This window comes from Mastigoproctus giganteus, chromosome 9 (genome assembly GCF_048544385.1).
Source record: "Mastigoproctus giganteus isolate SK-2022 chromosome 9, ASM4854438v1, whole genome shotgun sequence".
NCBI lineage: Eukaryota > Metazoa > Arthropoda > Arachnida > Uropygi > Thelyphonidae > Mastigoproctus > Mastigoproctus giganteus.
Genome location: NC_143583.1, coordinates 100,168,420 through 100,181,176, shown reverse-complemented (window position 1 = coordinate 100,181,176; position 12,757 = coordinate 100,168,420). Strand labels below are relative to the sequence as shown.

The 12,757-nt window shown below is 37.2% G+C and overlaps 1 protein-coding gene across 1 annotated transcript in view; it reads right to left on the bottom strand.

The window, feature by feature from the left end:
* LOC150080591 (E3 ubiquitin-protein ligase RNF115-like) overlaps window positions 1-12,757 on the bottom strand; it is a 227,649-nt gene that overhangs the window by 122,932 nt on the left and 91,960 nt on the right. Inside the window, exon 6 of the mRNA XM_090381020.1 lies at window positions 5,111-5,138. Within this exon, the coding sequence (XP_090237146.1) occupies window positions 5,111-5,138 (28 nt within the window). The remainder of the gene's footprint in view (window positions 1-5,110; window positions 5,139-12,757) is intronic.

The following is a 12,757-nucleotide window of genomic DNA, read 5'->3' as shown; positions in this document are numbered from 1 at the left end:
AGTGTTGGGAATGGTGGGAGGTGTTTTACAAAGATCATTAATACATGAGGTGGAAGAAAAATGGGATGCAAGCAGGTCAGCTTTATCCTTGGCTGAAGTGACAATAGAACCATCTGGTTTTCACAGAGGTGAGAGCAGAGAAGGGCAAAAGTTGCAGCCAATAACTTTGGCAAGAAGTAAGTTATCTACTCTTAGCCTGTTCAAACTCTAGTTTGGACTGATTAATAACTGCTTTACAATTGTTGCGAGCTTTGGTGTAGGCAGAAAATGAAACTGAAGAATTGGAAACGAGCCAATTACGATATGCAACATCCTTCTCTTGAACAGACTTAGCACATTTAATGGAAAACCAATGTTTAGATAAAGGACAAGAATTTAAGGTGGAATGTGGAATAAAGGATTCCATTCCTACACAATCTGAACAAATGTTGACAGCAGAAGTTTTGAAACAGTAATCCAACCGAGGAAAAGAAGAAAAGAAATCTCGCAAGTTATCCCATTTTGCATTCTTGTAATGCCAAACAACACGCAGTTGGGAATACCCATGAGAGAAAAGCTCCACTGGAGAAGAGACAATCACCATGTTGTCATCTGAGGTGCCTATAGGATCACTCACTTCGACCGTGTACTTAGAAGGGTTGTTTGTGAGAAAAAGATAAAGTGCACTGGCTGTATTGTTAGGATTGTCTGGTATTCTGGTAGGTAAATGAACAATCTGTGCAACATCATTACTAATTGCAAAAGCCTCAGCATCTCTACCAGCTGTGTCTGTGTGAATAAAAAATGGAAACCAGCTGGAGTTGTGAACATTAAAATCACCTCACTGTTAGGAAAGTTGGACTGGAGAAAGTCAAGTTGCAAGTGATTAGTGGAATTGGGAGCAAGGTTGAGACAACAGATGAATTTGACACAATGGAGTAGAGAGATTTTAAGCCAGAAAAGATCGAAAAGAGGAGATTCCATATTACCAAGTCTCTGACAGGGAATATCAGAATGGACATATACACAAGTAACACATTTGAGGCGAAAGGAATCATACTGTGAATAATTTTGGCAATTGAGATGAGCAGTGGTTAAACCAACCACTAACTGAGATACTCTCAGAAAAAGTACATAGGTTTTGGCAGACTGTAAGTGGAAATGGACATCACTGAGATTAGAAATGAGACCACGTATATTTGTGAAATGAACTAGGCAGTGTTTGGGAGGTTACATCTTTTCGCAGATAAGCTTACACTATTAGTTTAAATATTCATGGTGTATTCGATAGTAAGAAAGTTGGGGGGACATGCTGTATGAAGTAATGAAATTTTTGGATATGGCGTACACATGGTAAGAATATACCCAGATCCTTGTCATAACGTGGCCTCGACAATGCCCCCACATACACACTACTCAGACTCCCTCCATTCACTATCTGGCAGAGTAGAGGTAGCAAGATTATACACTAGCTGATCCGGAAGCCTCCTAAAGAGTTACCAATAAGTTCGGTCCATTGTAGTAACTAGCGTCCGGCCTGCAAACACCGTTTTAGAAGCTGTATCCTCGAAAAGTAAGAAAGATTGGATCCCGCCATGATGTTCATCATGACCTCAAAAGTCATCGGACATATTGCATAATGGAAGAGATGGGGAAGAGTTGACCGAAACTTAGCCCTGGAGACTAAACATGGGTTTCACCACTTCAAGCCTCCGATAAGCAAGGTGGTGGGGTATTGCACCGGCTGGCATGTATCACCTACCACCTAGTATTGCCTGGTAACACAGAGGGGGGGGCATTCCTCCGTGTGGTGTGGGTGCCACACTTCGACTGCTGTTTATGTTGGTTCACATCTGGGTGGTCATCCACAGTGTGCTTGCACATGGGTGTTATACCCAGGATTACTAATAGTCCCACCATCGTGAAGGTGCAAGCAATGGATTTGGCTGTCACAGGCCATCTGGACTTTGCTGAAATTGGGTCCACTTGATTTTTTTTTTTTTTTTGATTTGGTAGTTGTTGGCGCATCGGCTTCTGTGGCCATATTGCACCTCCCAAGGTTTTTGCAGTACTTTGATCCAAGCCCGAGGCGGGAATCGAACCCGCGACCTTTGGGTTGCCAGGCAGGTACTTTACCCACTCGGCTAGCCCGGTCGGCTGGTCCACTTGACTTGAGTGTCACAAGAATATCAGTTCCATCAGCGTTTTAGACTCCCAGGTAGCAAGCACAGCTTGTCTAGCATATCTGAGAGAATGTCTGCAACAGCCAATTATAGAAGATGCATTAGCTGAAGGCAGAAAAGGGTATCCTTATCTTGTCATGTTTATCCTTATCTCACCGTTTACAGAGTCATTCTTTCCTTATCAGGAAAGAATGGTTCTGTAAACTGCACCATGTGATAACTAAGCATCTCCATGGAGACCTAACTGAATTAATAAGTGGAATTTATTCAAAGAGGTAACTACCATCAAGGATAAAGGGAAGGGTTTTTACTATTCTAAAGGCGACTAAGGAGGTCTGAGACAGTATTTAAATTCTATACGGTGGGACCAACTGATGATTTTAACAACAAAAAATTCAAAATTGGAAGCATTCAAAGAACTAATCTTGTAAGCTACTAGGCTTTACATACCAACTAAGAAATATTGTTCAAGGTTTAGGCCTAAATGGATGTCAGATGAACTAATGAGATATGTGGCAGAGAAGAAAAATGCATGGGATACATATAAATTAATGGGTGACATGGGAGCCTACGATAGACATAAGCTGGAATGTAACCATGTGACAAAGGAGGTTAGGCAGGCAAAGGAAGATTATGAGAAATCTTTGGCAAAGGTTATTTGTTATTTTGGTTTTTAGGAGCATTAGCATCTAAGGTCATATTGCTCCGAGGATATGCAGTGGTCATTCCCTGACCTTTCTGCATCCTCTGTATTTGGTGGTCATGGGCTCGAACTCTAGTCTAACCAAGAAATGTGTGCTACGCACTGCTGCTCCTGCCCACCTGGCTACGGAGGTGGCAATTGGCAAAGGATGCAAAGAAAAACAGCAAAGAGTTCTCTACATATGTAAACTCTAGAAGGAAGGGGATGAATCAGATTGGTCCACTGAATCTCAATGGTTCAACAGTTGATGATCCTTCTCGGGTGGTTAACAAACAATGAGTATTTTGCATCTACATTCACACATGAGGAGTTATTCAGGGAGGGGAAGAGGTGAACTAAACTCTAGCAGTGAGCTAGATGATTTTGTAATAACTGAGAGGAAATTGGAGGAGAAATTGTTGAAGATAAACATAAGAAAGGCACCTGGGGTGGATGGGATCTATCCGGTTATATTAAAGGAGGTAGCAAAGGAAGTAGGCAAACCCTTAGCCATAATCATGAGAGCTTCCTTGGACTCAGGCGAGGTACCCATGGATTGGAGAAGTGCAAATGTGACTCCAATTCACAAAGGAGGATCAAAGGGCGACACAAGTAATTATAGACTTGTTAGCTTAACTTCTGTTCCAGGGAAATTAATGGAGGCACTGGTTAAAGAAGCACTGTAGAATCATCTAGACAAGACTTCAGTTATAGCTCGGACACAGCATGGTTTTGTTAAGGGGAAGTCTTGTCTGAACAATTTGATTGGATACTATGTGTGGTCTCAAAGCAACTGGGTGAAGGGAATAACTTTGATATCATATATTTGGATCTTAGAAAGGCTTTTGATACTACTGCACATGGAAGACTGCTGCACAAATTGGAGCAGTGCGGCATTGGAGGCAAATTGCTGCTATGGATAAAGGGATGGTTGAGCGGGAGAAAACAGAGACTGATAATCAATGGACACTGCTCTTCGTGGACATGTTATTAGTAGAGTCCCTCAGGATACAATATTGGGTCCATTGTTGTTTTCTGTATTTATAAATGATACTGATGATGGTATATCAGGCTTAATGTCCAAGTTTGCAGACAATACAAAGGTTGCCATGGTTTGTGAATGACACTAATGACAGTATGCTGCTGCAACAGGATCTAGAAAAGTTGAACAGATGGGCTGAGATTGTTGTTATTTGGTTTTTATGAGCATTAGCAACTAAGGCCATATTGTTCCGGGGTTTTGTGGTGGTCATTCCCTGACCTTTCCACATCCTCCGTATTTGGTGGTCACGGACTTGAACCCCAGTCTAATCAAGAAGCATGTGCTATGCACTGCTGCTCCTTCCCACCTGGCTATGGAGGCACCTGATGGGCTGAGAGGTGGCAAATGAAGTTTAACATTGACAAATGTAAAGTACTACATATGGGAAGCAGTAACCCCAGAGTAACGTATCAACTCTGTGGTACCACACTGACAGTGGTAGAGAATAAAAAGGATCTGGGGGTAATTGTGCAGGCAGATATAAAGTTTTCTTAGCAGTGCAGACGGTCTGCAAGAGTAGCTCGTGGTGTCCTGTTAATGATATACAAGAATTTTTCTAGCAGGGATAAGGAGGTGATTATCCCTTTGTATACGGCAATGGTCAGGCCACGCCTTGAGTACAGTATACAGGTCTGGAAGCCTCATTTTAAGAAGGATGTAGAGCTGTTGGAATGAGTACAGAGAAGGGCAAGAAGATTAGTGAATGGAACAAAGGGTTGCTCTTATGAAGAAAGACTTAAATTTTGCAGATTAGAGTGTCTGGAGACTAGGCACCTGTGAGGTGATCTGACTGAGGTGTATAAAGTCTTGAATGGTTTGGCATGCTCAATGCTGATGGAATTCTTCCTCTTGCTCAGAATAATCACCTCAGAGGACATAAATTCAAATTGAAGAAGACAGGTGTAGGATTAATGTGCGGAAGTTTGCCTTTAACCAGCAGGTAGTTGATTGGTGGAACAGACTTCCATTTTTTTTTTGTGGAAGTTGATAGCCTAAATAAATTTAAGGCTGAGCTGGACAGGTATTTGTAACGAATGGAGGAGTGAAATCGGTGCGCGTTTTTTTTTTTTTTTTTAGCTGATGCTGCGTAAGCTTGCTTTCTTGCATCATATGCCTCTATTAATACTAATAAGCTTGCTTCCTTATACAGAATCATCATCATATTTCCAATATTAATAATAGAGAAAAATTATAAATACAATACAAAACAGCAGTGTGACTTACATTGGTAATCCAGAATTGGTTACAAAACCTGTAAAAGAAAAAGATATTTCAAATACTTCTACATAAAATAATTCTAAAATTTAAATTTTTCACTGCATTTTTAAATACAGTACGCAACAAAACAATCAGCTACTAATTCCAAAATAATGGGTTTAGTGTCAAACAATGTTAACTATACAATTGCATTTTCTTTTTGTGATAACTTTAGTTTTACTTTATACAAATAACAATGCATATCATGTCATAGAACTGTATCTCTCTAGTACTTTAGAAGTTAGCTTAGGCTGTAAGTACATTTCCAGTAAACCAAAAAAATGTCAAATGACTTTTTTTTCTGGTTAACTAATAATCATCAACTACAAAATGATTTTGTAGTTAATGTTGTTTGAAACTAAACCCTTGAAATAACACAATCAGTATGGTTCTGAATTCACGTTATATAATAATTTCCCAATTCATGAACATTTGTTTTCAAATTTTCTACCAGAGAAACTTGAATGTCAAAATTTGATTCACAATTCATTAAAATATAATGGAAGCTCATTACAATCTCAATCTAACTGCTCACCTCGTGCAATTTCAGAAATTGCCATAATTTCAAACTGAAATGGGCAAGAATGTAATATTTTTAAGTTGTGTATAATGTATACCAAAAGTCTGGGGAAAAAAAATTGAAAATCAATTATAGGAGAACTATTGGTCATATACAAATGTGGTTTTTATAATAATACTCTACTAAGGAATTACTATAGGATTTTTTTATGAAATAAATATTTTACTTAGTTCAAAACATCAAGAGAAAGGAATACTGTTGCACAAAGTGATGTCAATGGGATGTGCAGATTACTTTAAAGGCATATGAGTCATTAAGCTGTACCACATGTGGTGGGGAGAGGAACAACTGTAGCAGTTGCTTCATAGGTTTTGTTTGAATAGACATGAGGGATGTAACCAGGTTAATATCTCTGAATTAATCTAAACAGTTAACAGGTTTAAAGCAATGGGATGTTGGACAGCTCATCCATAAAGTTGAAGGCCATCATCATCCAATGCAGTTGTGCTTGGCACTAAAGAGCACACTGATGGCTGCACCATGAGTGGATGGAACAATCAGTGCTCACACAGTTTCACATCAATCAGGAATTCAAAGGACTGTTGCACAAATTGATGCTGGAGAATGGGGGGGGGAGTATCTATTAATGGCTGCCACATAGCAAGCACTAAGGAATAAATTACACCAGTAACTTTATAAAATGCAACATGCGTGTGGAAATTGCTTCTACAAGATTTACTAACATGAGAAGCTTTAACAACGTGAACTTTTACAGACATTAAGTAAGTCAAGAATTGGTTGTTCAACATATTTATACAAAGCTGCAATTATCAAACACAGATATTCAAACTTTAAGGGGAAATCTTGTCTGGCCAATTTGATTAGTTACTACAATGTGGTTACAAAGGATTTGGATGCAAAAAATAATTTTTATATCATATACTTGGATTTCAGGAAAGATTTTGATACTGTTGCACATAAAAGACTGCAGTACAAACCAGGGCACTGTGGCATTAAGGTCAGTTGCTGCTGTGGTTAAAGGGTTGGCTGAGTGGGAGAAAGAGAGAGAGGTGATCAATGGATATTGCCCTTTGTGGGCTAATGTTATTAGTGAAGTCCTCCAGGGTTCAGTCTTGAACCTACTGTTTTTTCTATATTTATCAATGTGGTACTACACTCACTGTAGTGGAAAATGAAAGTGACCTGGGGGTAATTTTCATTGCTTTTAGAAACAGGAATGTTTTAATTCCACTATATAAGGAAATTAGAAGACTGCACTTTGAATACTATGTATATACAGATGAGAGTGCAAGTAACAGAGCTTGACTGAAATTCTGCATACCATTTTTCCATAATTTTTAATAAAATTGTGAACCAGTTATTTGTTATTTTCACTCCAAGAAAGCCATTCACTACAGGCAGAAAGTGAATAACAGGAACTGATGGATGTATATTCTTACTGCAAAGCAACAGTACTTTCAGACATTTACTTGAACTGTCTGTAAAAAGATGCCACTCTTCTGGATTGTGACATACTAATTTCTTCAAAAACACTAATCAAATCAAAATAACAGCACAGAGATTGTGCAACAGTGTAAAAACATGCAAAAGTAATACATCTTTTTCTGTATGTTGAAGTCTCGAAGCTGGAATCCAGTAGACATCACTCTTTTATATGAGATGTCAAGAACTCTGCTGCCCTGAATTTAGTTAAAAGTCATCATTCTTGCTGTACAGTCAGTCCTCATATAGCACGATAGTTGTGTTCCCAGAAACCCCTCATGCAATGCAAAATCATGCAATATAAACAACAGGCTCTATGGGGAAAATAGGGTTAGGTGCCGACAACCCAAAATTGAACACACATTTGTAACCAAAAGATTACCAAACACAATAAATAATCGTAATAAAATACTTACATATTTTATTATGCTTATTACATAATAAAATACTGCTACTGCTTTTGCTTCTATCGTAAGCAAACTTGTTTTTTGTTTGATTTTCTATCCAAACAGATGACAGCTGTTCCATCTCTTCCAATTCTTTGTTTCTTAATCTAATGATTTTAATTACACTTTGAGTTGTTCCTGCTATAAAAGTTGTTTTTATGAAATTTTGTCAATAATATATAGGAATTTTGCTAGCATTCTGCTATCAAAATTTCTGTATAATCACCTAAATGGGATAATCACTTGCATTTGCTAGGAGGTAATTATCCCATTGTATACAAGGCAATGGTCAAGCCACATCTTGAATACTGCATACAGGTGTGGAGATATTTTAGGAAGTATGTGGAGCTGCTGGAACAAATACAGAAAAGGGTAATGAGATTGGTGAGTGGAAAAAATGGTTGCTCTTACCGAGAAAGACTTCAGTTCTGCAAATTGCAACTGTCAAATGCTGCAATTTGTTGCAGCGTCTGGAGACTAGACACATGCGAAGTGGTCTAATTGAGGTATTTAAAGCTTTGAATGGATTGAGCAAGCTCAATGCCAATGGGATTCTTCCTCTTGCTCAGACCACACACACATGAGGGGGCACAAATTCATATTGAGGATTGTTGCAGTAAAGACATACAGAAGTTTACCTTTAGCCAGCGGGTGGTTGATTGTTGGAAAATATTTCATCTCTTGCTGTAAAAGTTGATAGTTTAAATAAATTCAAAGAAAAACAACTAAACAAACTACTGGAAGGAATGAATAGGTGATATGGGAGGCATCTTTTTTTTTTTCCCCTGATGATGTATAAGCTTGATTTCTTGCATCATTTGCAATCGATAATGCTAATGCTATTTTGAAATAGACAAAGCCCATTTCTCACCGAATAAGGGTGTGGAAGTTACAACTCCCACATTTTATCAACAGACAACTGTATGTCTGTTCTGCAGGCACAAAAGGTAATGGTGTTGTTTTATTGCATTCTTCATCACTGGGTCATTTTTCTTTAAGGAATGTTGTGCCACTGGTTTCAAAACCTTCTCTCATGGGTCAGTGATATGTCACACTATCATACCTAGCCTACAAGAAAGGAACACAGTTGACTCTGTAACATTAACTTTAAGAAATACATGAAATACATGAGTTATGTATTCTTTGGTCAGTTGGTTTATTTGCTTGGGAGGGACTGAAGTTGCCATGTATAAAATCACTGAAACCTCACCCAATTTTATTTTTCATAATTCACTTCCACATCCTCTGAATACAATCCAATTTTGGATCACACGCTAGACAGCTCTACACTGGGATACAAGTATAGCTAGTTTAATGATATTTCATTATAATGACACATGAAAATTACCACCAATATTAGGATTGTGACATCCTTCCCTTGTTATAACACCTTAAAAATTTCCATAATTATTAAAAAGCATATTGCCAAATGGCAGTGCTCCAAGCTAGATAACAGTAATTCAATTTTGCAACATTTATTTCCAAATGTCACAGGTGCAGTTTTAATGCAGTATTGTTAGCTTTAGACAGCCCATGCACACTTCACATATATTGTTATGCAAGACTCATGAACGTGGTGTCATTTGTGAAGAAATACATACATATACACCTAATTCTGTTTTTGCACGAACTTTGTTTACACGAATTTGATTTAACACGAATTCAAAATAAATATTTCATTCTCTTTTTACACGAGTCATTTTGATTTAACACGATTTCTATGAATTTTTTTTTGCCTATGTAAGAATTTTTTTTTTTATTTGTGGCATATTAGTATCATTTCTATATTACACGCACCAATGGAATGGATAACAGCTAGTGTGTGCGTTTTGAAACGGGTGCTTTTGCTTACCAATGTGTACGTCTAGGTATCTATGAATCATCAACATTTTTATTGAATTTGGTGCACATTTACGGTATTCGTGCATTGTACCTTTGGAAGACATGTAGTAGTAAGCTCTATTTCAAAGTGAAAGAATCTTTAGTGAAATTTGTGCACATATAAATTTATTAATTTTGCCAATAGTCAATAAATTGTAAGTTTACAAATTTTTCATACCTTTTTTTATTAATTATAACTGAGATATTTTTCGGTAGCCCTTATACAATGTCGAATAATTCGCCTATTACCAAAATGAAAAGGAAAACGATTTCTTTGGAACTTAAAATTCAAATTTTAGATCGTCTTGCAACTGGACAAGTGGCTACGTCTCTAGGAAAGCATTTTGGTGTACATGAAGCTACCGTAAGAACTATTAAGAAAAATGAAGCTGCAATTCGGAAGTCAGTATGTTCTGGAACAAAAGTAAATGTTAATTCATCATCATATACAAGAGATATTGTCAAGGAAAAAATGGAAAAGGCTCTGGTAATATGGATAGAAGATCAGTCACAAAAAAAGAGTACCAGTAGATGGAAATGCCATCAAGCAAACAGCACTAAGAATTTACAGACAGATTAAAGAAAAGGAGCCAAGCATTTCATCTCAGTTAAACAGAAAGTATGAATTTTCTGCGAGTACAGGTTGGATGACAGGGTTTCTTAAAAGGAATGCTCTTCATAATATAAAAATTAAAGGTGAAACTGCACCTGCAGATGAATCGGCTGCTAAAGTAGTCCAGCAGGAACTTGCAAAAATTATTGAAGATGGAGGATACACTCCTGATCAAGTGTGGAATGCAGATGAAACTGGTTTCTTCTGGAAACGAATGCAACAGAACGTATGTAGCCAAATCGCAGAAAACTGCTGGTGGTTTTAAGGTAGCTAAGGATCGCGTGACCTTATTATTTTCCTCCAACACTTCAGGAGATCGTATGTTGAAACCACTGCTGGTAAATCGAGCCCTAAACCCACGTTCAATGAAAGGTGTAGATATCAATAAACTGCCTGTTCACTGGATGGCAAACAAGAAGGCCTGGGTGACCACTACTATTTTTACAGAATAGTTCAACAAATGTTTCGTCCCAGAAGTCAGACGTTATATGAATTTGAAAGGTCTCGAATTTAAAGTTCTTCTGATTCTTGACAATGCACCCGGCCATCCTGTCTTGGAACACCCAAACATACAAATTTTATTTCTGCCACCTAATACTACCGCTAGACCAAGGTATAATTGCGACAATTAAAACATACTACGTAAAACGAACATTCCAACACGTTTTGGACAAACTGAATGATGAAACACTAACAATCATTGATGTGTGGAAGAAATTCTCAATTATGGATTGTATCAATCAAGTTGGATTAGCGTTAACTGAATTAAAACCAGCAACTTTAAATGCGTGTTGGAAAGCGGTTTGGCCACAATGTGTAAAAAGCAAAGATCCCATCATCCCTAATACGACCGAATTTCCCAACATCATTACAATGGCACACAAAATTGGTGGAGAAGGATTCGATGATCTATCGTTTGAAGATATTGATGAATTGTTAACCGACAAAGCCCTAAGCGAAGATGAAATATTAGAGGTTGTCCTTGGGACTCCTTATCCCACAGAACGTAGTGATAATGAAGAAAATGATCCTGTTCTAAATGCAGATTTAATAAAAGAAGGTCTGGAACTGGCCAGAAAATTAGGTAATCATTTTGTCAAAAATGATCCTAATGAGGAACGCGCTGGGAAGTTTCAACGTGAACTGAAGTTGTTGACAGCCTCTTACAGAGAATTATATAACGGCCTAACCAAAACACGAACACAACGATTAATAACTGAATTCGTTCGTAAAACCGGTGAAACATCAGCACCAGAGGAGACTCGTGCTGATTTTGCTCAAGAGATCACAGAAAGAATTTCATTAATAGAGGAAGAAGACGATGTCCACAACATTTCTAGTGATGGCAGTGATATTCCAGTCGTACGCAAACATATGCGCCGTTTATTATCAGAAAGTGAAAATGTATAAAATCTTGTTATGTGTAAAACAGATTTTTTTTGTTCATGAAGAATTTTTTTTTCATTTCATATGCATACAAATTTATTTTAATACATTTTAATTACATATTATTACATGTGTATTTTGTTTAAATAAAATAATAAGCTTAAAACGAATATTTTTATGTGTTTTTTTTTAATTATTTTTACTGATTTTTTTAGATCCAGAACCAATCTTCTTTTCTTCCATAAATACAATGTCTTTTTTTACACGAATTTTTTTTACACGTATTTTTCAGGAACGTATCTATCGTGTAAAAACAGAACTAGGTGTATATATATATATATTTATATAGCTAAATTAAAATAGAATATTTGCCAGTAGCATGGCAAACCAGTAGAATGAAAATGAACTTAACCAAATAAAATAACATAACAATAACAGAAAAAAATATATATGGGGGGGATAAAGAAGAAGAGGGTTGTGTTGAAGTAATGTTCCTAAAATAATTTAGAAAATTAAGCCAATTAAAAGAAATTTAGCAGTTCCTCCCCGAAGGCACCCATTTCCGAATTATGTGAAATCTCACCAAGATGGAAACGTAGACTAACAACATTACATGACCAATTAATGAAATGAATGAAATAAAATAAAATAGACTGACCATTATGCCCCATCTCAACAGAGGACCACAAGGCCAATAACAGTCAGGGAATCACTGCATTTCGAACGCTAAACAAATCCATGCAACAACGGAATGATACTAAGATCAAACCGCTGATGCAATAGATTTGCATAGCAGTGGTTCTTATGCAGCAAAAAATAATAAAACAGAAAGCCTGGTACTCGCATGGCCAAACCACACCACTGACAAAACAATAGTTGAACTGAAAATATATTTATATATATATCTGAATTTTCTTCTTTGTCTTTCCATTCATGAAAAGTTCATGTGCAATTTGGTTAGCCATTACATTCACATGTTGCTTTGGGGTTGTAGGATCATTGTTGAGTTTTGCTATAAGTCTCCATGTAGTGTGACTATCCTTCAACATGTCCAGGTTCTCGAGGAGATGAATCCATTTCCGAATTATGTGAAATCTCACCAAGATGGAAACGTAGACTAACAACATTACATGACCAATTAATGAAATGAATGAAATAAAATAAAATAGACTGACCATTATGCCCCATCTCAACAGAGGACCACAAGGCCAATAACAGTCAGGGAATCACTGCATTTCGAACGCTAAACAAATCCATGCAACAAC